At 36.0% G+C, this 26,070-nt stretch overlaps 1 protein-coding gene across 4 annotated transcripts; it reads left to right on the plus strand.

The window, feature by feature from the left end:
• The first annotated feature begins 1,552 nt into the window (after nucleotides 1–1,552).
• On the plus strand, nucleotides 1,553–24,588 carry LOC120340462 (uncharacterized). Of its 4 annotated transcripts, XM_039408722.2 has the most exons (8): nucleotides 1,553–1,702; nucleotides 2,394–2,517; nucleotides 3,307–3,460; nucleotides 14,357–14,462; nucleotides 20,363–20,472; nucleotides 20,776–20,863; nucleotides 21,161–23,310; nucleotides 23,472–24,588. In XM_039408722.2, the coding sequence occupies exons 1-8, from the start codon at nucleotides 1,636–1,638 to the stop codon at nucleotides 23,955–23,957; spliced, it is 3,285 nt and encodes a 1,094-aa protein (XP_039264656.2). In that variant the 5' UTR covers nucleotides 1,553–1,635; the 3' UTR covers nucleotides 23,958–24,588. The 4 variants fall into 4 exon arrangements, with proteins under 4 accessions (XP_039264656.2, XP_039264654.2, XP_039264655.2 ...); XM_039408720.2 differs by lacking the exons at nucleotides 1,553–1,702; nucleotides 2,394–2,517; nucleotides 3,307–3,460 and adding an exon at nucleotides 12,235–13,154; XM_039408721.2 differs by lacking the exons at nucleotides 1,553–1,702; nucleotides 2,394–2,517; nucleotides 3,307–3,460 and adding an exon at nucleotides 12,235–13,145.
• The last annotated feature ends 1,482 nt before the right edge of the window (nucleotides 24,589–26,070 follow it).

Raw genomic sequence — 26,070 nt, forward strand, 5'->3', positions numbered from 1 at the left:
ATAATCGGAGATGGTAAGAAAAAGTATACTTTAATTATTGGTTGTCGGTTGTCAAAATTGACTTTTTAACAACGAATTTGTTTATAACCAATTGTCTATTTTACAACGACCGATTTTGGGACAAAACTGGGACTGGTCTAAAAACGTGAGTCTGAAAAATATCTATTCAAAGGTTTTCTAATAGGCCTAACAGCTAAACTAAAAAATATGTGTTCTGTAAAAATATGTGTTGCGATCAAACGTGTCTGATCTGTTGGCGCGGTCGAATTGCATTTTTTATAAAGTTTTTTGTTCGTTGCACATCCGGTCGTGATCAAGGGTTTTGGAATTCATTCTCAGTTTATGTCGTGTGAACATATAAATTGGCAGCATCGAAAAAATATTGATTCTGCTGTACTCGGAATATGGAATGCGAGATCATGTAGTATATTATTCACAAAATGAAATTACACTCGAGCAAATAGCATTTGCGAAATGCGCGTTTGAGAGAAGCAGTGTTTTGAAATGGAAAGTGTTTTACTTTCTATCATAAAATCAAGCAGATGACAGTTCACGATAGAACTTACAGAACGTCCAATACTACTAAATTCATGACTATTTTAGTTCTATGTAGATATGTTGAGGGTTTTCAGTGTCAAGATCTGCATTCATGTTATAGCGAGGTGCTTTCTAGCCCAACCAGGGAGATTTCCCTACCCCAGTTAGAAACTTGATTGTTTTTGGGGAGAAAATTTAAATTTGTGTTTGCGTATGTATAGTATTGTGATACATATTTATTCCTTACCATACCAACTATTCAAATGATACAAAAGCCAGAAGGCAGGTCGCACGTATCGCAAGCAAATGAGAGCAAAGAAAGAATTTTTATACGTACTGGGGGACGAATTAGAAGCTCAAAATTGGTATGAGTTTTATATTTATGAATATTTAGATAATAGATAACCTTACAGTTTTATTGTCTGTTAAAAACCACATATGCAGCTGTAAACGAAATGCATTGCATGAGATAAGATTTATTTTTCAACACTTTTCATATGATTGTAAATATGACTAAGCTTATTTTCATATCGGAGTATATCTAATATTAATACCCATGTAACAGTAAGCTATAACTAAAGGATTTCATGCGGGAAGCGAAATAAATCTACTACCAAGATTATATATTTGTGAAATATCTCATGAAACTAGCAATTTGCATTTATATAGATTTTCAGTCAACAGTCATTCAATTAAGAGTGCAATCCGTACGATGATGGCCATAATCTGCGATTGCGAACCGGTATAATGAGCGTAACATTTTGGCGGCTGTAATAAATTGGCAAGGGTTTTTACGTAGCGGAAATAATCCAATGTATTTGGTTTACGTCTTTCGCGTGTTTGACAGAATACTCGACATTTAAAGTGTAGAAATGTTTTGCCATTTGCATAACATATGAGGTTAAACAAATCTTTGGAAATCGACAGAGCATATTTCAATTATAATTTAGTGTGCGAGAAGATGCAGCATATCTTCTAATTTTCAGTGACGGCAATAGTTTTTATTTTTATCTTTTGCCAATAGAAAGTAATATATTCGTAGCTTAAATGGTATGGAATACGAGTTTTTTGTGACTTTCAATATTGACACAAAGTAAGATGGCATCGGGACATGATCGTGAACCTATGGACGTTACATTCAGTGAAGGGAATTTGTACGATCAAAGTAAGTAGCAGTTTTATCTTCTGATGTCGAGGAAACATAGTTAGCATAATGGAATTCTAATGAGTTAATTTCCATCTCTCTTTAGAGGTCTGTTTTTCGTAATGATAAAGCTGCAGGCAATGATGTACGGTACCTAGCAAAAAAATGCTGTTATTATATCGTTTATGCCTGATTTATAGAGCTTAGTTTTAACCTTTTATAAGGCATAAACATGTTTCCTGACCTTTTGAGTGCAATGGAATGTTTGCCTAATTAGATCAAACTTTGTGGGCTCATTTGAATGAAATTAGTCGCAGTTATTTATTGTATTGTAAGTACATTCCAAAAAAGCTCTTTCAGAAATATAAAACTTGATTTTAGTACATGAAATCGACGAAAAAATTCTTGAGGCTTATTGTGAAGTAGTAAATGGACATATCCATCCGTATGAGCAAGATCTTGTGTTACCCTGTAGCCTGGTTAATAGAGTTGCGGTTGATTTTCCACCTTCTTATATTTTGTTTTCATTTTATGAATGCAGTATTGACACCCATTCATCCTCCCAAATATCTTTCTGTGTGCAAGTGTGATCAATGATACTCTGGTTGTGAACCACTGGCATATACCCTTAGTAGTTTCCAATGCAATATTTTTCATGAAAGACACGTAAATCATACACTTATGCATATTTTTTTTTTGTGTGAAATCTCAGATTCCGATCGTAAACGATTCAAACCTCTTCGAGCGATCAGAAGAATGTTTCGAGGAAAGAAGAAATCGAAAGAATTTAGTAAATCTACTGGATCATTATACACGGCGGCTGATGAACAAGATGGGTACGTGTTAACGAAGATACGTAATTTTCCCAGAATCATCATATCATAATCAATAATTATATGTAAATGAACTCATTTTTTCAATTTTGTCATTCGAAACCACTGAGATAAGCTGAAAACAACAGAATGATTTAAAAAAGAATGTGGATTGTTCCATTTGCATGTCACAATATATTACCCTAGCCATCATGTTGAATGAGTCTCTTCGATGGAATCTGGCAACAGCTCCCAATTTACGACATCTATGACGTCAAATACGTCACGTGTCACGGACGTTTGTTTGTTTACTACAATTAATACATGTTTGGCAAAAAGAGATTGCCCAACGATCGTAAAAAGCATTATTTATGTCCGTGGAACATTCGTTTTGTTTACCATACACCTAGGTAGTCAAAATATTTTTGTCAAACAACGACATAGGTGCAGTTTTGGCGTATTATGTCGATGATCTATAAATGCCAGTTGAAGTTTCGTTTTTTCTAACCAAACTATACACTGTAGATAATCGAGGACGTCAAGGGTGACTCTACTTAGCCTCAATTTCAATTCTGTTCGCGACCCTATAATTAGGTCACGTGTACTTTTGCGGCTGATCTTAATCTTCCCAAACGGTTTTAAATTTTGTCTATGAGTGAACTTTTGACCTTTGTGTCTAGCCACGTGTTACATATTTGATTAAGGTTGGGCCAAGAATAAGTGTTACCATATCGTGTAGATTACTTTTTCCCCATGCTTTGCATAGCGTAATTTTGTCTTTTCGGCGTATTTAAATTTTTCATGTTTATACAGGTTACGACCTAACGCGTCGTTTGCGCGTAGCTTCTCGCACGAGAGTGTTTTTGCACCGGAAGGTAACATCCATGGACCGGAAGACAGGTCGCTAAGGCACGCATTATCTGCAGACAACGTTGGCATGGTCACGGTACCGATCAATCGATTGAAAGTATGTGCATTTATCTTCATTTGAATATTATGATATTTTATTTAGTGACCTTCCTCTTTCTAATGATTGGTCAGCTTTGATATAGATCCAAGAGAAAACACATCATATAGAATATCATAATACACCAAAGTATAACTACAGAATATCGTATGGATAAATTGAAGCATTTGTAATATATTTTTGTAGGTTTAAGACTCATAAATAAGCGGGTTATATGTCCCCCTAATTACATTCAAAAGAGGAGGCCAATGGAATGCAGATCAGGCCATATCCATATTTCGCAGTTAATGTTTATATGGGATAGCTTGTAGATTTATTTTTTTTCGTGACGTTCATAAAGTTAAGTGACATTTTTAGTACAGCTGGGAAAATTATTCATTTTCAAAAGCAGATTTCAGAATCATGATTCATTTATGGAACAACATAGAATAGAAAAATACGTAATTGTGTCTCATTCTAATATCAACTATCGAGCATAACAATGTATGTTATTAGTACGATATTTGGTAGTTTTGCGTTATATATAAATGAAAATTTTTTCAAATATGGCGGAAACTTATTCGAGAAAAATACTCCTGACGATGAAAATTTGATCTGCCAGTATTTTTTTGAAATCGAATTTGATATTTCACTAAATAACCTGACACAATTTTAAAATACCTTTGGATACAAAACACAGCTGTTTGCGATTGAACAAATATGGAAATAGCAAGTAATCTCATTAGCAAACATGAACGACCAATCGAGAAACTTGTTTCAGCCAACGCTGCCATATAACAATGATGACTGTGCGTTAAAATGTGATGTCGTAAATTGTAATGTCTCCCTATAACTGAAATTCAGTAAACAATTTTATTAATTTTCCTAATAAGGGGTGCAATCCGTGTTTGTCAGTAGCCAATCACTCATAAAATAAAACATAAAAAGCATGTATGGTAACGGAACAATCCATTTAGTTTCAATTTAAAATTTATTTGTAACCCGCGAATGAAAATAAATTTGACGACGAGAATATTTTTGTCAAAAGTGAAAACTTTAATTCAACATATTTACTTATCATCCGTGGTTACGTTATGAATTTATGTAAAAGGGCAGGGTTTATAACGGGTTTGTGCTAGATCACATATATATATGTACTTTTTTCGCGCAAATATTTTCTCATAAAGTTGCTATTTACTTTTGGCGCATTGTAACAGGGGTGTTATTCGCCCTTTGTTCCTACCAGTTCAACGCAGTGATTACGATGTTGTCATTTCCATTTTGAATGGAATTCAGTTTGACTTGAGATTTAAATTCACGCACGAAAGAATATTTAATAGAAATTAAACCCGTTGCCAGCTATTTTAAAGTTTTTTCCAAACTTCGGGTCAATACGTGAAATCTCAGATTTCGATGACGCAGAGGTGTCGTAGACTGGCATTTTAATTTTTCATTCTTCTGTGAAGTTTTAGATACTTCTTTAAAATGTTACTTCATTCATTTATAATTTCAATATTATAAATGATGTAGCCTGTAATGTCTGACGAGTAGTAATATTTTGCTCATTAATACATGTTCCCGTGAAGGTTCCGTTAATGGGAATTTACGCGGTATCGATAAAGTATTTTTTATTGTAAATCATGACATAACAATTCTTAAAAATCATCGCCATAACCATGAATTACTACAGACGACCACGAAAAACTTTCCTTAGTGACCTTTCGATTGTTAACTGGCTTCTAGTGACGTCATTAAAATAGTTCATTTGCGATGATGTATGATTAGTCATTTAAAGCAATAATTACCTTCGATTTTTATGCATCCAGTAGATCTTTGTGCATGATGTTTTGAAACTTCTAAGCACCACCTTAATAAATGGAACTATTTCTCAATTCTTTTCATGTTAATTTATGTTGCGACACATCACATTTACGCCATAAAGAGTTTATCGATAACTTATTTGAAATTTTCGCAAACAAAATATTCTTTCGAGTTTACACTAGTCAAAGATTGGCCGTGTGATAATAGCCGGGTAATTTATTTGTTCATGTATGATTGGCGTTGAGTTATTTCATTATTGCTACATTAAACATTTGACTCCCGTAACCCGACAAAAATGTTAAACATTCGTTTGTTATCCTTCATGACGACAGAGAGTGTTCGATTATACACAACCGAACAATAACTGGTTGTATAGAGTTCTGTTTGGAGTAAATGTCGAATACAAAATCACTAATTACAAATTCAGTTGCTTTTATCGTCAATTAAACAAAGACTTCAAATTCATTTTTGAATAATATCGTCGATTTATGCACATACAGAAATTGGAAGAAACGAAAATTATACTCGGGTATTCAGAAACAAAAAAAACTAGCAGCATTTTCATTGCCTCATTTAAATTCGATTATAAACTACTTAATATTGTCCACAGACACAACATTGTCTAAAACGAGGTGAAGTCACTCGTGATCGTGAATGTCTACAGCTTTATCGCTAGATGGCGATATTAAGAACACAGCCAAAAACTTTTTAAAACGCTACACGATTCTCCGGCCTATTAGCTGGAGAATGGTACTTTTCAACGGACGTACCTTGCGCTGCTCTGTTATCAAATGTATTTTTAACACTATTTCCAACAGTTGCTGAAAATTTGCCTGCGCACCGCTTTACAGAAATATCTATATATATATACGCGTATAGCTTAAAGTGCGGAAAAACTGAACATTGTTAGCCCGTTGATAGCTTGCTTTTGTAAATTCTTGTTTGACACGAGTGTGTTAAGTTAAGATAACACAACAGGAGACTCCCGGCGTCACCCTATCACATAATTTTGCCTTTGTCGGAACGAATAGAGTTGAAACCCAATATCCAATAGATATAATATATATACATAATATTCTTTGCCGTATATGGCCACGTCTACGTAAAGATATGTAAATTTACATCTGATTTAAAAGGAAAGATTTACCTAACAACTGTACATACATATATATATATATATCAAAAATGTTTCAGTATTATAAAAATGCTAACATACTAATAAGCCATATTAAACACAAAAGCCCAGTCATGCCAAGAATTTCCGACAGGTAACTGTGTCCAAATATGGCGCATGGTCTTGTGTATCCTACGTCACAGGTCGTGAGCAAATTGATTTCGATTATGACGTAATCGACCCATATAGGCAAAATATTCGAAATCAATACAGATGATATGATTATCACAATGGACACTTAATGATTTTATTATTATGGGAATTTAACATTTAGACTGTACATGACTCCAACGAACAGGAAGAATATAAAGGCAAATAGCGTAAACCGTAATGTCTAAACAATTAAGTATGTAAGAACGGTAATTTTAAAACACTAGAACCCTACGTAATATACAGAACTGTGAAGTTAGCCTAGTTAGTAATTTTGATACAAGCTCGGGAAGTGCCAGGTGCTGAAAATAGTGAACAGAATTTTTAAAGTAAAGATAAAAGAAAAATTTTGAGCACCTGTATGTGTAAAAACAGAATATGGTACAAGAATAATTAATATTTGATTTGTTTAATAAATTTTTTGAACAAGTATATTTTATTTATATCATACAAAATTTTTTTAAAAAAAATTTGATATCACATAAAATTCAACTACTCGATGCATTTATTATACATACATAATCGAAAGTTTCCAAAATTAACTGGAGTGTGCACTCACATCCAGCACATATGTCACATCCAAAGTCATAGGAGTGGATAAGAAACCAATAACGAATAGCGATGAAGTATCATTGTTGGATATTGAGACAACGTTATCCTATCTCATACAAGATAATAAAATCAATATCACGAGCACTCATATGAAATTCAGCAAACTGAAGTTAGGAAGCTTACCAGCCACTGCAGACGCGCTAAATGCTACCTAAAGCTTTTTTTTCGATACGTGTTTTACAATTTCGTCTTGAACAAACTAGAAGTTGGTCGTGTAGACAGTGGTATATATAAAGCCTCTAAGATTTGGAATGGCTGGAATTGGCCCGTTTCGAAAAAACCTGCCCATCGTTTCACACTTTGGTCAATTGTTCTGGTGTGCTATAGTGGCGGTTAGAAAAGTGGATGTGATGTGTTCGTCAAGAAGTTTTGAAACGAGCATTATCCGGCGACACTGGTTTGATTGCGCGTCTACATATGCAGATCGTATCGGTTGATAATATCGGAAATGAAAGCGATTTACTCAAATTATTAGATTTTTATGACGTGTCCGGATCCGTACAATTTTATGTGCATTTTTTGGTATTATCGTAACTTGCGAATGAATGGTGGGTACCATAAAAAGTGTGGCATTCGTGTGTATTTATTTAAATCTGGTTTGCCTGGTGCCTATATATTGATACATATTATTAAGTAATAATCTTTAAATTAGAAATAAATAACAAAAAAGGGCAAAAGTTGACGCCGGGTCACCTGCAAAGACCTGTCTGGAAAAATTTTAATCACATTTTCACTTTGTTACTCTATGAATGGCCCACGATAGATCAAGAATGACTCGGCACACATGTTCTAACCACAGCACGACCGTTTGCTATTTTGATTGATGTCGTGACAAATATGGCTGGTTATATTTTATAAATGTTTCAAACGCATTTGATTGTCCGGAAATGATGCAGTTTCGAAATTTTTCATAAAATCATCGTTGTCGTAAGACCGGGTTTCATGTCAATTCTATATAAACTTCGACCACTTTATGTTTTATGGTGTTTTTCTAACTAACTATAGGCATATCTGCAGTTTTTTCCATCATTGGTATAGATAGGCAATCACAGAATTCTAGATTTGAACAAATACAAGTATAAAAAATAACGAAAACTACAATCGTTATTAGATCTAACATATAATATTTCTAACGCAATATGATTATACATTTTATTTCACTCTATAAATTAACACACATAGCTCAAATCACATTCCGAAGTTGGATTTTCCTGTATTTGAATACCCTTAGCAAAAATATTCACGGATAAGAATTAGTCATTGGTACAAATCTTTGTCTTGACGGGAACCATACACGGATAAATCATCCAACCATCTCTCTTTAACTGTTTTGTGATATTTCATTAGGTATCCAAAATGGTGCGATAGTCAAATGTAATGCATAAAGTTTGACTTTTGTATATCACCTTCTAAATGGTGAGGCTAGGAATATATCTTTTGGCGTGACTTCTGGTCGCCGGACTTTATCAGATGCAAGAAAGTAATTTTGATATATTTGGACAGCTTCATATTTTAGCGTTTTGAATAATTTCCAAATGTTGTTTATAAATACGGGGAGTTTGTTATATTCTGGTATAAAAAGCACAGAACTTGAGTGTATTTTTTTGTAGTTTTCGCACTAACAGCTGTACGCCCGTTTGGCCTATTCAGTAAGTGACGTTTGAGTGTCATGTAGAGGTAAAGTGGCCTAAAAGTATTGTATTGCTAACGCAAACTGTTATGATAGTCCAAACATGACAAAATAATGAAGTATATTTGTACCAGGCTTGAATGATACATAAGTATTCAATTTGTGAACTTCAAAGTTACAAACAACGACACATTTAAATGATTTGTTGTTTATTACGTCGCCTGAACTAAAATAATATCATACAGGGCTTTAAATCATCTGTTTAATGTTACAATGCCGTAATGCTGACATCGCTCTGAGATTACTCCTGCGAAATGATTAAATTGCTGAGATAATTGAAGTTTTTAGGGAGTATTCTTGTAAAAAACAAGTAATACCGTTATCAGTGTCATAAAAAACGTCCTGTTAGAATTGTTTATTGTTCTCGGTATAGTATTAGCTGCTAGGTCTAAGGATGTTTACTTCATAGACCTAGGCTTTCTTCTTCGATTGTGTAGAAATGGTGACGTGTTTATGAACGATTAGGAGCACTGGAATGATAGTTCAGCACACAACCGATATTGCGCCTAAAATATGTAATATTACTCGATTCGTATGGGTACGAGAATTTTGACACCTAATGTAGGATTCATGTAGTGCATTAGGGGCTAGCCACATTTGCGACCAGTGTATGGCTTTCAACGGATTCAAAATTAAAAAAAATAGATTGAAACCATTAAAAAATGGAGTCAAAACCAGGTATCTACCTAATCGTCGACACGCTGAGCCAACGACCTGCTCAAATTCTGTTTTGGATTAAATCCAAATTGTTTTACAGATGTTGAGATAAGAAAGTCATTGATAATGTTTGCGGCAATTTTAGATTTGAGCATTTACAACCACAAGTTTTAGGGATAAAATTACTATTATAACCAACTCGAAAAGCAATTTTACACCGCTCCAGGGAATTTTTAACGCCAAACTGAGACCAATAACGATATCGGCATGCTGCGTTTTTGTAACTTCGCAACAACATTCAATAATTCATATACGGTTGATTATGTCATTCGGCTGAATCAAGCAAGGCACATTAAAAAAACACTCTTTCAAAGCGTGATTTAAAAATGTGTCATGCATGATTTTGTGTGGTGTCTTAATAAGGTATGAAATGATATTTTGAAACACACAACAACGTGAGAATGGATGTTTATTTATGACTTCCAAACACCGTGTATTGATTACGAGAGGAAGATAATGCAAAGATTGTAAATTTAGACAATTGCTGGAGGTTGAGAGAAGAGAGAACAGGCGACGTTATCAGGAAGGCTTGTCAGAAGAATATAAAATTTATATCACATATATTCACATCACCGCGACAATTGATAGATAGATTTTATTGAAAATGAGGCGTAGTTATACATCAGAAAAATTCCTGCTTCTATTTGTGTTTCTCTTTATATTTTCTATCTTGATCAAAAGCCAATTTTCAATAAATAGACTAAACTAAAAAAGAGCAGAAAAATAATACGTTCTTTTGACACCAAACTGAAAATTTATATCAAGCTCCCGTTAGACCATATTTTCAGATCTGAATTGTAAGCGGTACAGGTGTTTAGGCAAGTAGATGCAAAAATCGAAATATTTGACGTTAATCATGTAATTATATAATGATAAGACGTCCTAGTTTAACTTGACGATAACAGTTATACATGCGAGGAACGCCTTGAACATAAAGACTACATCGCGGGCGCTCTCTGCTTGATGCGTATTTGTCTTTTCGCTTTCCGTGTCAAACAAATATTACACCCCTTTGTCATGTACACGGATAAGCAAAATACCGATACTTATTCATTTAGTTACTAGTTCGTCTTCATCAAATACTGAAACAATTTTTAACTAATTGTTATTCAGATAATGCAATTATGGCCTATATGAAGAAGACTGTTATTTTTCATATGCATAGCCAGATGCGAGCCATCGATTTTCCATGTCCAACTCGCAATAGAAAATTTCTGACAGGAATGAGAGAATTCTATGTGCTAAAATCATCTCGTAAATACTTTTCGAGTCACGCTTAATTTCACGCTGGGGCAATTAAATTGGATGTTAAATTCAATTTTCAATTTTAAGGATAATCAGGTTTAAACATATTAAAATGCCAATAAAACATATTCAGAATAGATAATCGAATTCATATATGTTTACAGCTTTAGAGCAGAAAAATATCAGAAGTATTTTTTGTATAAGATGCAAATTTATACGCTGTTCGTTCAATACAATGTTCTTTCACGAGGATTATATTAGACAATCGTTTGATAGGTTTTTCGAGTATAGCTTCAAGTCGGGCCAGATTTTTACACCAGAAATTGAGATTGGTCTGTCTAAGGCTTGAGTATTAGAATGAGAACTATTTTTCGTTCAGAGTATTGTTTTAATTAGATACATCCAACTTGGGCAAAGAATAAAACTTTTATTCACTTCGGCCCTCCGCACTTAGGCCAGTACCACGGGATACATGGTAACTTTACCTAATACTTGACTTTTACGTTGACGGCCAGTTACAACAGCCAGGCCGTCGAAAGAATTAACGTTGTTGTGGCTTGAGTGCGGTTGCTTGCAACCATTTCTCAAGAGAGTAATCTCGGGCTGTGCTCTTGGGGACCAACAAAGTCTAGTGAGTCAGTTACAACGTAATTTCAGACAAATAAGCGATCCCATAGGAAAGATGTCTGTAGGTAGGTGAAGTGATTCAGTTATAGATTGTGACATTAGTTGAAATTGTAGTAGAAAATGTTACCGTAAGAAAGAGTCCCGAAACCTATAAAACATAGTATGAAGTAGCCTACAATAAACCGAACTAGAATATTTTCGCCAAGCTCGCAGTTGTCTTGTCCTGTAAATAGAAATATGTTCTATACGCGAAGATGCTATTATTAAACTTTGTGGTTGCCGTTTTTAGTTTAACAATTGAAACTGTTTGTCAGAATTTGATCCCTGGCTAGTCACGTGTTGAGGATGGTATTCGTCGTTGCACTTAGCTCAATATTGAAGTGATAGAATGATTTTGTTGGTGTGAGAAACAATTTGAGACCTGAGCATATATGATTTGTGCCTTTGTGAATTATTAAATACCTTGAACATGGGTAAGGGTTAATGAGTCACCCGTTGATGCAATAATTTTTTTTTCATTTCTTCGAGCAATGAGCTGTGGCAATGTTCGCTTTTGTATTACTGAGGTATATGAAACAATAGTCAACGAATTTCTATCACACACTTGAATATTTCAAACTGATTAGAGTAAAAATTGTTTCCTAATGAAGTAAAATCTGTGGGTTAATTATTGTAGCGAGTTCTAACATCCGTATATCCATATAGCGTATTGGAATCGAATATTAGCGCACATTCTTTAATTTACTATTAATATACAGGACATTAGTATGTATATGAAAATGTAGAATATCATATTGTCATTCAAATATTGTTAATTGGTCGAATGATTGCGGGTGAATTGGTTGGCGATAGAAATCCCTTGATATAATCATTAAAAAAACTCAAAGTACAAAAAGAATATGAAGTCAACATTCCAAACTTTCAAGAAAAAGATTTTGCCGAAGAATAATTCTAATTCAAAATCAGAAAAGGCAAAGCGGAAAATTATTCACCCGCATTTGGAGGAACAAAAGGAGAATCATGTTGCTGTTACTCCCGTTATTATTGTTGATCAAGAAATCGATAAAGATGAGCAATCAGGTAGCATAATTGCAAGTGACGCTTCCCCGGTAAAACCAAGATCAAAAACTTTCGCCTGGCCTGGAAAATCGAAGAAGAAGTATGAAATAAAAGATGATGAGACCAGTGAGGGAGAAAAGACAATGTCAGATGGCAATATAACGCCATCAGCTTCAGAGAATAGCAGCCTTGCAACTCCAACAAGAAGAAAATCTAGAAGCCCTATTACGAGATTAGGAGGAATGATTCGGAAATCTATGTACGGAATGAGATTCTCTTCAATTGACGACAATCGTGAAAGCGTTGAAAAGAATAGTGACCCTATCGCCCGACCCAAGTCTTTATACGTGCTAAACACCTCATCATCTACGTCGGTGCTTTCTATTGTCAGAAAAAGTTTACGCAGAAGATCAAGGCAAAGCGATGGAGACGTACCAATGCCTGTTGTGACAATTGAACCCTCACAGTGTGACGCCGATGCCACGCCAGAAAAACTGAGCGTTGACTTCACACCAGAAAATCTTTTTTCAGATATAGAAAGCAAGGAAAGCCAGAAGTGCTCAAGCGAAGATATATCAAGTTCAGAGTCAAGCGTTGAACTTGAAACAAAGGTTATTTGTGTGGGTGCTTTTATTATAACAAGCAAAGCTAAATTAATATTTATCGAAGTAATTAGCATATCGCGCACTGAACTTGTAGTAAATAAAAATATCTCATTTCGGTTTCGATAGGGAATTCCTTATAATATCGCATGAGCGAGTAGGCCTAAATGCTTTTTGAGAAACAATGTAATCCCGCTGGGGTTTTTAGTGAGATGCCAAAAATTCTTTGGCGATTGAATCAACTGGAATCCATGCGAGTTTCAGTTAGGCCAAATGTTTTCTTTTCGATCAATGACGAACAACCACTTCTTGCTGGCTTAAGATATTTTAACGCTTTGGAATCAAAAAACAATTAGCCATAATATGAAGGGAGCCCCAAACTGATTTCGAACCTCAGATTGCTTAATAATAATGTTGGACATACTGTCTATGATTGAAACCGTGCTGCTACTAGGTAGACGAATGTAAGATTTCTGCCTATTGACTGCACAAGGGAAACCAAACATATGTATTGGTGTTTTTTTCTAATTCCACACGAAACGGTGCCGAGATTACAATTTACAATACTTAAAAGTATTTAGATATCTCTAGCCCTCAATCTAAAAACAGTGTCGGATAAGTAGACTATACTTTGACGACCAGATTAAAAAAACGGATATGTATGATATCCAACCACGATTTGAATGGCCTATTCCAATGAGGGCTATTGAACCTTATTTGCCAGAAGGCGTTGTAGTTCAGGACTCAGCGGTATCTTCCGGTAAAATGAGTTAATGGTTTCTGACAAGAAATTAATTGATACTTATGCTAAAAGTCATCCGGTCGAGAAAGATCACGGAGTTAATGGATGGCACTTATAAGACAAGGTCAAATGTCCGATGACGTAATTTGGTGAACAGCACATGCAGTCGCCCAAGTTACATGGAGGAATTTCTTACATAATTTGTTCTTAATCCATAATATGAAGTGCACTGTTGTAGGCTAAGCCGTAAATAACTGTGCACGGGTGATGTCATGCGCCTGCGAGATTGTTCAACAATATTCTAGAGTCCTCTATTTGACTCAATTTTTCAAGAACTCGATATATTCTTGTGATTTAACCCCAATCTAGCATTTCATGAAAATTAGACAAACTATGATTTTGTTCGACTTCTTGGTATGAATAGGGTGATAGCCCCACACAATCATCAAATACCTAACTATTTATGTTTATTTTTCAGGAATCAGACGAACCAGATGCCGCCAAATCAATGAGCATTGGAAGTGACGTTACGAAAAGTACAAATGATCTGAAAAAGACGGGATCTGAAATTAATTTAGATTTGGGTGAGTACAAATTATTCTTATTCGAATCCGTCATAATGATATGGCTTGTTAAAAATATTTTTCCACTGTTGCAATTCAATGCAAGATAAACTTGAGGTATCACAATCTCAAAAACTTTACATGTCTCCCATTTCTGGTTCGATTATCGCCGATGCTTCACGTGGATTGAATATAGCATACAATGTGCATTATTGTCAATTCCTTATCATTGGTACCCAATGGAAATTCCATCCAATAAAATTTATATTGTAAACTAATGACGATAACAGGATAAGTCTGCCCTGGTATGGGCCAATTAAGCAAAATAGTATTATACATCGATATAACATGCTTGACTGAAGTTAATCATTTGTGGCGCCCACTTTCACGCTTATAAAACATTGCAGAATTTTATCACCATACCGTGTACGGTTAGTTGTAAGATTGATTCATATCATGTTTGATTTAGATTAAAATTCTTGTTTCTCACAAGACATTAAATATGGATGAAGTCTATGGGGAGGGAGATCTGATGACGTAATTAGATACTTGTACGGGAGTAGCGTAGAATCAAGTCTTATTTTTATTATATATCCCAGTATTTATCGATTGCGTGTTATAGGGAACGGAAGCGGTATGCGAAAGAAATCTTACTATGCCTAGCTGAGGTAAACATGCCTCCGAAGGTCGTTGAACATCATAAATGTACAAGAAGGTAAAACCCACAGGGTATTCAAAAATATATAGACTGTATGAGAAGAATCCGTGTAGCAGAGAGAATAATGGTATATATATATGTAATCTTCTAGTTGTCGGGTATAGAGCAACCGAGAAGTGGATAGGAATAAATATAACTTGGAATTGAAGGTGTAAAATAAGGCTGGCTGTTTCCTCGATTTTAAATTGACTTGTCTGCGCGTCATAAACATGGAGTATATATTTGCTTGTTCGACTCGCCATAATCTGTATTCCAAAGTATTTGCGGCTCACGAGTAGTTGATATGTTTTAATCCATCTGGTTCAACACACTGGCTTTTGCAATACGATAAAGTATGATTTTGTTCGCCAAAAAATAGCAACCAGTATGCCCAGTTTTCCTTTATGTTCCAAACATTATGCAAGGGATATCGTCTTCACCTTCTCGCCATTCTTAAGAAGACACTATCTTCGAATTATCGCGAGGACACAACGTGCCCATAAGCAAACGGCTGTCTACGCGTGATTGCAATCAGCGTAAGAGGAAACGACGTGCAGTTTGATCAATTCGAGGCGAGTTGACTACAAGCGACATGTTACGGCATTAGCTGCAATTTTGCACTGGCGGTAATTTTTAGTCAATCCAACGTATAAAGTAATGCTTGGTCGATCCTAATAGGTATCGCACAGGTCTAGATGCATTCCCTACGCGAAAATTAGGCTGTATGGTAAAGCCTTTAAAATTTAGGTATAAATGCATTATTCAGATTTCCATCGCAAATTAACTTAGTCGATGTCCAAGTTTTCTTTAGCTAGGACGGAATCTAGAGTAGAATGTAAATAAATAAGAAACCATAGCCGATTACTGCACCTTTTAAAATTGTGGTATTGAAGACATTTCTATTCATCGTCTCCATTATGAGAGTTAGTTGGCATTGGTTTGAAATCGTTGACAGCATATGACATATGAAAATACTCAATATTCAGCAACTATTAATAAATGCCTTACAGTTACCGGTAGGCATTTATTATTCGGATGAATGCTATAGGTCAAATATGACTTGGACAAACAGGAAATGTCAGCATAAAATGTAACAGAAATATGACGTTGCGATGATCCGACACCTGGATTGACATTTCATTCTATAGTATTTAGTGTTATCTCTGTCTTAGAATCACCAAGTGTTTGCCGAGTCGCAGGTAGCATTGGCGTCTGATTTCAGGCATATTATTGACTATACAGTATTTCAACTAATGTTCGAAATGTAGTTGTCTTTGCTAGATCTTTATGGATCTAACGAAAATAGCATTATAGATCAGATAATTGTGTAACTGTACCGCCTTGGTTCTGCTTGCCAAAAAACGATAAAAATATATATACGGAAAAGTCGCACGCTTTTTTATGTGTTCTAAATTGTTGCAAAAGAAGTAAAACTAAAGCAGCTTTGCTTTTTCGAGATACTTTGTGGAAGTACAGGCTGCAGTCGTTTCAACACACTTGCCATGTATCGTCAAACTCGTGTTGTAGGCTTATCACGTACTCTGTTATCGTATTCGACAAGAGCGCTCAAGTTATGCTAGTTATAATTAGCATTCGCCGGAGTTGACTCGGGTAATTAGTCCCTCACATCGCTAGCAATCTGCTTACTGAACAGTGCAAATTAACCACAAATAGCGATTTGTTTCTTATGTCCATCTATAAATAATTGAGCATCATAATGCATAGAACATGGGAAACAGCATATCTTATGTAGTGTCGAAATATTTCAACCGAGATTGATTCGATATATTTATGACCATTGTTTGGTCAATCACAATTTATTCAGCGCACAAGGTGGCGGCGTGAAATATTCGTCGCATTCTTCATCTGTCGGCCTGTAGCTGTTTGTGTACCAATTAGTCGGCCGTTAGAGGTAAACAACCATGAAACGCGAAGTAACGTGCGTTGCAAAGTATTAGGGCCGTTTAGTAATCAATGACAACACTTCAGTGAGGAAAATTTAGAGCAGTTTGATTTCGAACAGATAATGAATGACCCTGTCATAACCAGTGGCATCGTAGTTTGAAAGATATACGTTCAATTGTAAAGGCGTGGATGATCATTAGTTCGGAACAACTTGCAGGTACTAGGGATATACAAGAGTATTGTCGGTCTGACTTAGATAATGGTTTAATTAATCATGTATGTATATGATTGGAAAAACAATCCTTCCCAGGAAATCCTTTTTTTTTCATTTCATAAAAATGTAAAATATATTAAAATGATTATCTGGTATGTGTGAATCACAATTCTTTTGTCTCGTTGCAACAGTAAATTATCTAATGGCTTTAGCGTCACACTGTCGATCTTCGACAATATTGCTGCTGTGACCATGGTTTTGAAAATTATGACACATAAACGCTTTAAAATTAGTATTTCATTGAATCGCAAACCAGAAGTTAAATAAGGCTGCTTCAATATCATTGTGCAATCTGGTATGGTCATAAATATATGCACTGTATTAGTATATATTTTCATGGCTTGTGATGGACTATGTTGCATACGCTCGTGAATCGGCTAACCCGAAAAATCTGTGTCATTTCCCGTTCTGTATCACGAGTGGCTAATAATATACACGGATAAGGCTGGATGGAGCTGGATAAGTTATACTACCAAAACTAGTTTCCACCTGGACCAGTTTTGATTTAGATATTACATCACAACTTGGAATTAATGATTTTACTCAGTCCAGCCGACAGAATCTAGTACTATAGCTGGATATGATATATTTGGACCGTGTTTCAATCCGAACAACTAAAGTCATCAATCTCGGAATGTGGATGTGACTCCGATGCATGCTAGTTTAAGTAATGATTGAGATGACTCCAAGGGCACAAGTCTATTATAAGGAGGTACATAAATCGTGTGAAGTATAGTTCAAGTAACGATGTCATATTTTTGTAACCAAGCAACGGCAATAAAGAGGTGTACTTAGATTTGTTTGCTCACTTATCTTTGACGCTGCTCAAATGTGTGTATAGGCAGGTAAAGCATGACACAACTCATCAGTTACAAGCATCGAAAGTTCGCAGTGTTAGGTGTATTACATGTACATCTAGAAGTTATCAACGAGCAGGATTGGCATATTGATCTCTTTTTACGACATTCGTATCGCATTTGTGGTGGTCATTTGCCTAATGGATATTGGCAATTACGAGATTCGTGTCGATATTGGTAGTTGTGTTTTATGGCCTTTTTACGTTTGAGACCTTCGATTGAACTATCATTTTACGGAAAGTAATTCCTCCGATCCCTTTCCCCATTTACTACTCGTTACAAGCCATCTCCTCACTCTTGAAGAAATTGATTACTTGAGTTTTGTCGAGAGAACCGAGTTTATTAGGCCGCTATTGGACATGATTCATCGGGCAAGTTCATACAAAGTCGTTGAAGCAAAATGCCGTGCGAGTGCGATTAAACGACTACATACAATATAATTAATCCGCGATTATGGGAGCTCATAATAAAAGTAATGAAGCCGCAACAATCGCGAAGGCCTTAGTCTAGTGATTAAATTAACATTGTATGAATGGGATTGAACTGTCAATTAATTTACGCCGTACATGAAGATATCAAATGAATACATAGCTCTTAGATATTGTGCAAGTTCATTTGAGGGTGCGATAGTTTGTCAGATAATATTAAAGTCCTGAGGATTAGTTACCGAATAGTTAGTGGAAGATGTCGTCTTGATCACATGGGTTAGACCTGCTGGTAAAGTCTAATGTGGCGGTATTTCTAAATTGTTTCAAATAAATCCCTGGGTATGTGCTTGTCGTCAAGTGTAGGGTACAAGCTTCATCATCGCCCCCAATTGAAAGCTCTATTAGAAAAAAAAATCTTGAATGTAAACTAGTACTACCATCTATTATTATTTAACATTCATCCCTAATATGCAGTCATTGTCACTTCGTAGATAAGTGACTATTTTCATTCAAGATTCCGCAAGTAAAGAGCAGTCTAAATAAATACATCTACCCTTTGAATGGGGTTTAATGAATGCAAGCACGAAACAGAATGTTACCATCAATTTATATCGATTTTTGGGGCTGTAGATTTCCAGCCTTGACAACTCTATGGTAGTGAGACGCAACTTTTTTTTCGATGAATAAGCATACTAATATTGTATAATTAATAGATGATCCGAATTTGAGTAAAGGGCGAGATTAATTTCACGGTTACATTATGCAATCATCGGTGCCTGATTGTCCATTTGCTTGTGGAGAGATACTTGGCAGTGCTATTTATCAATACATATTTTGAAAAATCTGATAATGTCAGGAAAAATTATCAGTCAAAATATGTGATAATTATTATAGATGTTTGCAACATCAAATTTAGATAATGTATAGAATAGACAATAGATATCCGCTGATTGTTTAACTTCGCTTTTGAATGGCGAAATCTGTTGACATACTACTATCAAATGTACATAGGAGGTACTTGATACACGCATTGTCTGTCGCCTGTACTTCAGTTGTCGCGATACTTTCATATAGGATCATTCGCCCTGGTTATTGATTAATAAAATACTTTTATTTCATGTTCCTGACACTCAAGCACTTCTGATGATGTCATTTATCAAGTTATGTTTTATTGGGCTTGTTTGGGGGAAGTTGAAAGATGTTGCAAAGTTGAGCAGTTTATCGGAGTCGAAAAAGCAAATTTCCATCATCGCCTGATAGGGATATAGCCGAATATAAAATGCAAACGATTTTATGAATATTTCATTAGTCTGCACACTTACGCAAAATCCCCCAGTCGGCCAATTCACTGGCAAACTTGCCGGAAGGTAGTAGCAGATTCAGTGGTAACGCGACATCGGTAACTCACACAATTTTATGTTTAACATAGATGGCGGACAACTATTTAGCCAAAGTAGAAGTGACTTTTTATTAAAAGAAAAACCAACATGACATTGTGGATTTTTGTTCCGGAAGTGCGTTTGTCACGTAATAGGTCGTGAGTTGCAAGAACAGTGATTTCTTGCACGAAAGTTTAGAGAAACTTAACGCTTTTGTATTAGTTTATGTTGAATTTATAACGTGTAAATGCTTATCGTTGCATGAATTTTTATTTTTCACCGAAGCTTATCGATCCTCTCGTGGAATTGTTATCGCAAAGTATGTTTGTATAATTTTGCATTTGCTAACCAAGTAACTCATTTGTCTTTATACATTTTCAGACATGAATGATTTACCAATAAGCGTACCAAGGTTAAATAACAAAGCAGCTTATGATAAGATTGCGCTGAGGCCGAAGAGAAGAGCCGCCGGTAGATCACGAGGTGCTCAGGTAAGCTATGAAAAAGTAACGTGCAACCTTGGAAATTTAAGGTTAGCTTCCACTCATTATACTTTACGGCTTTACGCTGTAAAGAGACGCCTCAATTTTGTGCTGCAATTTCAGAGATTCTATTATAAAATCAACGTGGCTCATCACGTGGTCTCGTGACCTGTCTATCTATACCAATCCAATTCGCCAGCCCAAAATATGGTGATTCCACACTATTGTGCTTCATAGTTCATAGATTCGTTAAATAAAGACCGTTTGAATGTCATGGTACCACCTCAAATTCCCGCATGTTTTTTTTTTCAGCAAAAGCATGTGATTCGAGTAGAGGCACAAATTAACGGATTTCCTGATTCACCAACCATCGAAGATGAAAAAGAAGAAATATCCAGAGGTAAGTAAATAGTAATAAGTTCAACTAACAATGATAACTAGCAAGAGGTATTTGACAGGAAATTCAGATGCTTCATTTAGAGCCATACACAAATGGCCTCGACAATTCGGTGCTGCTTAGCTTTTTGGAGAAACGTTTTGTGGAAAACCGAGTTTACATTTATCAACCCCACATGCTTTGTGCTTATTATTTGATTAATATATACTATTTATTATTAGTTACAGTATCAATTTACGCTTCGGCCACTTTTTGTGTGTATAAAATATTTCATTCATGCATAATCCAACTTATTTCTAGATATTTCTCCGCCTCGAGCGAAGAAACCCCGGCCACCAAGCTTCTCACTACAACCACCTCAAGCAGAACAGAGCGCAACTGGATCTGGAACGACTGTCACACCCAATAGACATTCTATGTTTGGCAGATCACCATTGGGTGCGGCGCCGGGGATGATTGTTCCGACATTAGAAGACATGCAAAAAATTAAGCTACGTAAACGACAACCAGAATTGGAGCCCAAAACCACTGACAAATCAACCAAAGAAAAACCGATGTCGAACAAATCAGATGTTGACAAGTCCAAACTATCAAAAAAATCCAATTCTTCGGAGAAGAAACCTACCAAACAGGATCAAAAGGGTCAATCGGATGGAGGTTCTTCTATTTTTCCTTGGAAAAATAAATCAAGTTCGTCGTCCAAAAGTCCGCCCGCCAATCCGAATGCTCTCGAAGACGCACAAAAAGAAAATGAGAAACCAAAACCAACTAAGAAAAATGTTAGTGCAAAAGACTCGAAATTGGGGTCGGCATCGAAACTATTTTCGGGGAATGACAAAAAAGAAACGACTAAAAAGAAGCCTTTTGGTTTGGGGAGAAAAGACAAAAATCATTCGGGTAATAATTCCAAAACAAAAAGTGAAAATACAACAGCTGAAAGCGTCGTGAAAATGGATTTGTCGAGTTCGGAAAAGGAAATTGAGGAGAAGACCAACGTGGAATCGGAAAAAATGAATGCCCATCAAGACGGTGGTGAATCTCCTGAAATTGTTGAAAATGAACCGAAGCAAAAACAAAATGTCAAAAGCAAATACGCGGATATGTTAAAACTGGAAGCAGAAAAATTGGCGGAAAAAAGAGTTGACGATGACCATGAAAAACCACCGTCCCCTATATCGCCTCTTGATGTCGAAAAGATGATATTTGGTGATAGCTCGAAACAAAAAACTGTTGAGCATAACGAAATACCGCAAATCGACAAGCCCGACTCACCAAAATCACCGCTTGAACAGAAAATATCGATTTTCGGCGAAACCTTCAAACTAAAATCTCCTGATAAAGCGACAAATACATTCACTATCAATAACGTGACCGAAACAGAATCTGCAAAAGAAAAAGAACAAGATGTAACGATTAAGAAGAACACAGTAGTTCAGGAGGAAAAGAAAGATGAGCCCCTATCGCCTGTTAGAAAAGTGACAAGTCCTATAGAGGCACATGTGGAAGCTAAGTCGATATTGAAACGTTCGAAAAGTCACGAATATAATGCGGATATCACAAAGCATGTTGTACAGTCTGGTCAATGCGCAAAGGTGGAAAATTTGGAATACAAAGACGACATTTCTGAGCAACCGTCTTCTGAACAAATAGAGGAATCAAAATCACAAGTATCAGACAAAATCACATTGACTACAAAAAAGAAGTCGTCGCCAGTATTTCCCAGAGCTCGCAACGAGGATCAAAAACATGTGTTTGGTGATAGAAAGATCCGTGCAAATACTGAACCAAGTGTAGGCAAAACAAAAGAGCCAAGTACAAACGAAGGCCAAAAGTCTACAACTATCTCACCGAAAACGCCGACGAACCCATTGTCAGATGAACAGCCAGGAGGACTTTATTCCCGTAACAAACTGAAATCGATTGGAGATAGAACCGGAACTGAGAAATTTGGGGAACGGAAATCTGAATCTTTCAAAGCCTCATTGGTAACTTCGCCAACAAGGGCTCTGCGGACCCGCTCATTCAACGTCGGATCGAACTCTCCTGTACAGGCTAAAATTTTAGCAGGTCAAAAAAACAAAGCGGAAACTCGTGATACAATAGAGAAAATTCCGAGTTCGCGAACTTTAAGCCCCACAAAAGAGAAGCCAGCTATTGCCACTAAGTCCCCGAAAACCCCGGATAAAAGCCCAATGAAAACATCCAAAACTTTATTTCAAGATGTTGAAAATAATAATATAAAACCAACTGAAAAAGTTGAAACAATCAAACAGCTTGATAAGTCGGAAGAAAGTGAAGTTATTGTCAAACCTGTTTTGCGTAGGAACACGACGAAATCTCGATCCTCCCGGGAAAAAGATAACAAAAATACGGACGGTGTTCCATCTTGGATACAACTGGCCAAACGACGATCGAAAATATGGGAAGATGGTCAGGCGAAAAATGAAACTGTAAGTTCTTTCATATTCTTTTAATATTTCAAAGTTGTACAGCAAACTAAATTACATTATTTGTTGCTGACATTTACATAAAAATGTAGCGAGTGCGTTTACATGTAAATGAGAATCCATGCTGCAAATATGTAAGTCCCAATTTTATTATTTTGATTCAGAATTCATCGTCTCAGAAAACCACGGCGGACAAGGCGCCCGAGAAGGACGCCGGTCGGCCGAAATCCTTGAAGGTGACACCTGCAGAGTCTACCAACAAGCCGGAGGTCGAAAAAAATGTATCGAAGCCGGCGCCGAAAGAACGCAAAAATTTACCAGGAAAAATAACAGCATCAAACACTGCAAGATTTGAAAAGGATACAAACGCGTCGAGAGAACGACCGAATCTTCCGCAAAAGAAATCCACTACGCCAACTTCTAAGTCATCAATAGCTCCGAAGGAACGCAAAGGCAGTTTGATGAGCCCCGATCCACCTTCTCCGACCTCTGACCAAACCAATCGAACTGCTCCTATCCCCAACATCAGCATGGTATCCCCAAAGCATGTGATGAGCGGCTCAAAAGAAGTGAAATCTGATGGGCAGCCATCTTGGTTGGCTATAGCTATGCGCAAACAGAAAACGTGGGTCAAGGAAGAAACAGTGTGAATTTGGAAGCGTGCTATTTATGAGGCCAGGAATTATCGCGAACAATTCGACAAACAGAAAATGTTTTACCATAGTGAAATTCGAACATTAAGCTCATGATTCTATGATTGGAAGTTTTGGAGTTTGTAAAAATGGTTCCCGCGTAATCAGACGTAGTCTACTTGGTATAGGTTCGATAAACAGTGGAATGTTGGCCCAATTTGCCTCAAAATTAAATATATTTTGTGCAATAATATTAAAGGGAGAAAAGCCTGAAAGAAATTGGAATGGTAATTTGTAACGCGAAGTTTTTGATGTGGCTTTCAAGTACGTTTATTTGTTTAAGTATGACATTATTTACCTATTTTAAATAATTCAGATATAGCGCGAGTTGTTCCTATTTCCAAGGTCATATTTCTTACTCTATCACAATCTATTCTATACTAACTATACAATGGTAGCCGCCATTGCTTCCTCTTTCGAATTACCTTCACGTCACTAATTCAAAACTTTCATTCAATATTATCTACTGCATAGCTGCTCATAATTATAATTGCAACCGTGTTGATTCTTATTTTTGCATTTTTTTCTTCTTTTTAGAGTACAATAATACTGATATTTGCGATCAATAATACAACGTCGTACATTAAAAGGCAGACTTTTTATTTTCTATTGGTTTTGAAAACGAAGTGGTCATTTATTAGCCAACAAATATCGAAAAACTGAGATGTAAAGCGCCTCAAATAAGATTATAGGCGAAAGGGTGAAATCGGCTCCTGCGATGGGCCGAGATTTTTAGGGCCTGTTTGAACAAAATTATCTGGGTCTGTTTCGTATGCGTCTAGTGCAGTGTTTCCCAACCCGAGTCCGCGGTCTCAAATGAGTCCGCGGATTGTTTGAATGAGTCCGCAACAAGTCAGATTTTCACTGCGGGCCGCAAACGTTTTTGCGAAACTTTACCATCAGCCAAGTTATTCACATAACATTAATCAATTCAATAATTACTGGATACTGAGTAGGGTTGGTCATATATTCAACTATTAGAATGGCAATTTGCTATTCGAAAATTTGATAACAGGTGACGCGACAGGTCACTCTCGCGTCGCTCAATCAAACTATTGAATTTCACAACTCACTTTCGGATTTCCGATGAAAACACGGGTCGGCACACGCGTGAATAGATACCTAAATGGTGTTTCTCGCGCGCTCGAACAACTAGGATTAATGTTTTTTTTCTGGTAGGTATCAAGGGTGGCAACCTAAATTTTCTAAATTGAAAAGCTGCAATACTGAAAATAAAATGGAGAGCACCATCATTTTTGTTTTATGATGGTCCACGACAGATTAAAAGCGCTTTTTTATACACTGAAAATCGCAATATTTCGGGGGCTACTGTAGTAAGGGCTTTTTCCCTTAGGATTATTTGCTTTACTGTCTCCACATTGGTACGTACAGTTCTGGAGCGCCGTAAGTGTTGTACCAACAGCTCAGATTTGTCAAATTTAAACGCCTTTTTATACCTTGCAAATCGCAAAATTTCGGGTGCTACTGTAGTAAGGGCTTTTCCCCTTCGGATTATTTGCTTTACTGTCTCGACACAAGTACGTACAGTACTGGAGCGCGGTAAGTGTTATACGAACAGCTCAGATTCGTCGAATTTACAAAAATACGAATCCAAACAAAATATAATCGGTCACTTCACCACGCATTTTTGTGTCCACGGATTGTTATATTTCCTTAGTAGTATTGCTTTTATTTCGTCAACACAACTGCAGATTAAAATGATCACGATTAAATTAATATTAAAGCAAGGCGATGAATAATTTTTTTTGATTTACTAATATATATACTTTGATTATATTTTTAATAAATACTAAATTAAGTTGTACTTTCATGGAATTTATAGCAGGTAGTAGAAATTTTGTAACGGCGATAACAAATTCGCAAGACCGCGAAAAAATATGTATCAAAACTAAATATAATCGGGCTATATATTTTCATATTATTATGTTCGCAGAGAGCCGTGGCATTTTAAAGAAGTAATGCTTTCATCTTGTTGTAAGTCGGAGCAACCGCGAGTTACCATGAACACAATTAAATTAAAACCGAAAGGAATTTTAAATTCCCGTCGTTG

This window comes from Styela clava, chromosome 14 (genome assembly GCF_964204865.1).
Source record: "Styela clava chromosome 14, kaStyClav1.hap1.2, whole genome shotgun sequence".
Taxonomy (NCBI): domain Eukaryota; kingdom Metazoa; phylum Chordata; class Ascidiacea; order Stolidobranchia; family Styelidae; genus Styela; species Styela clava.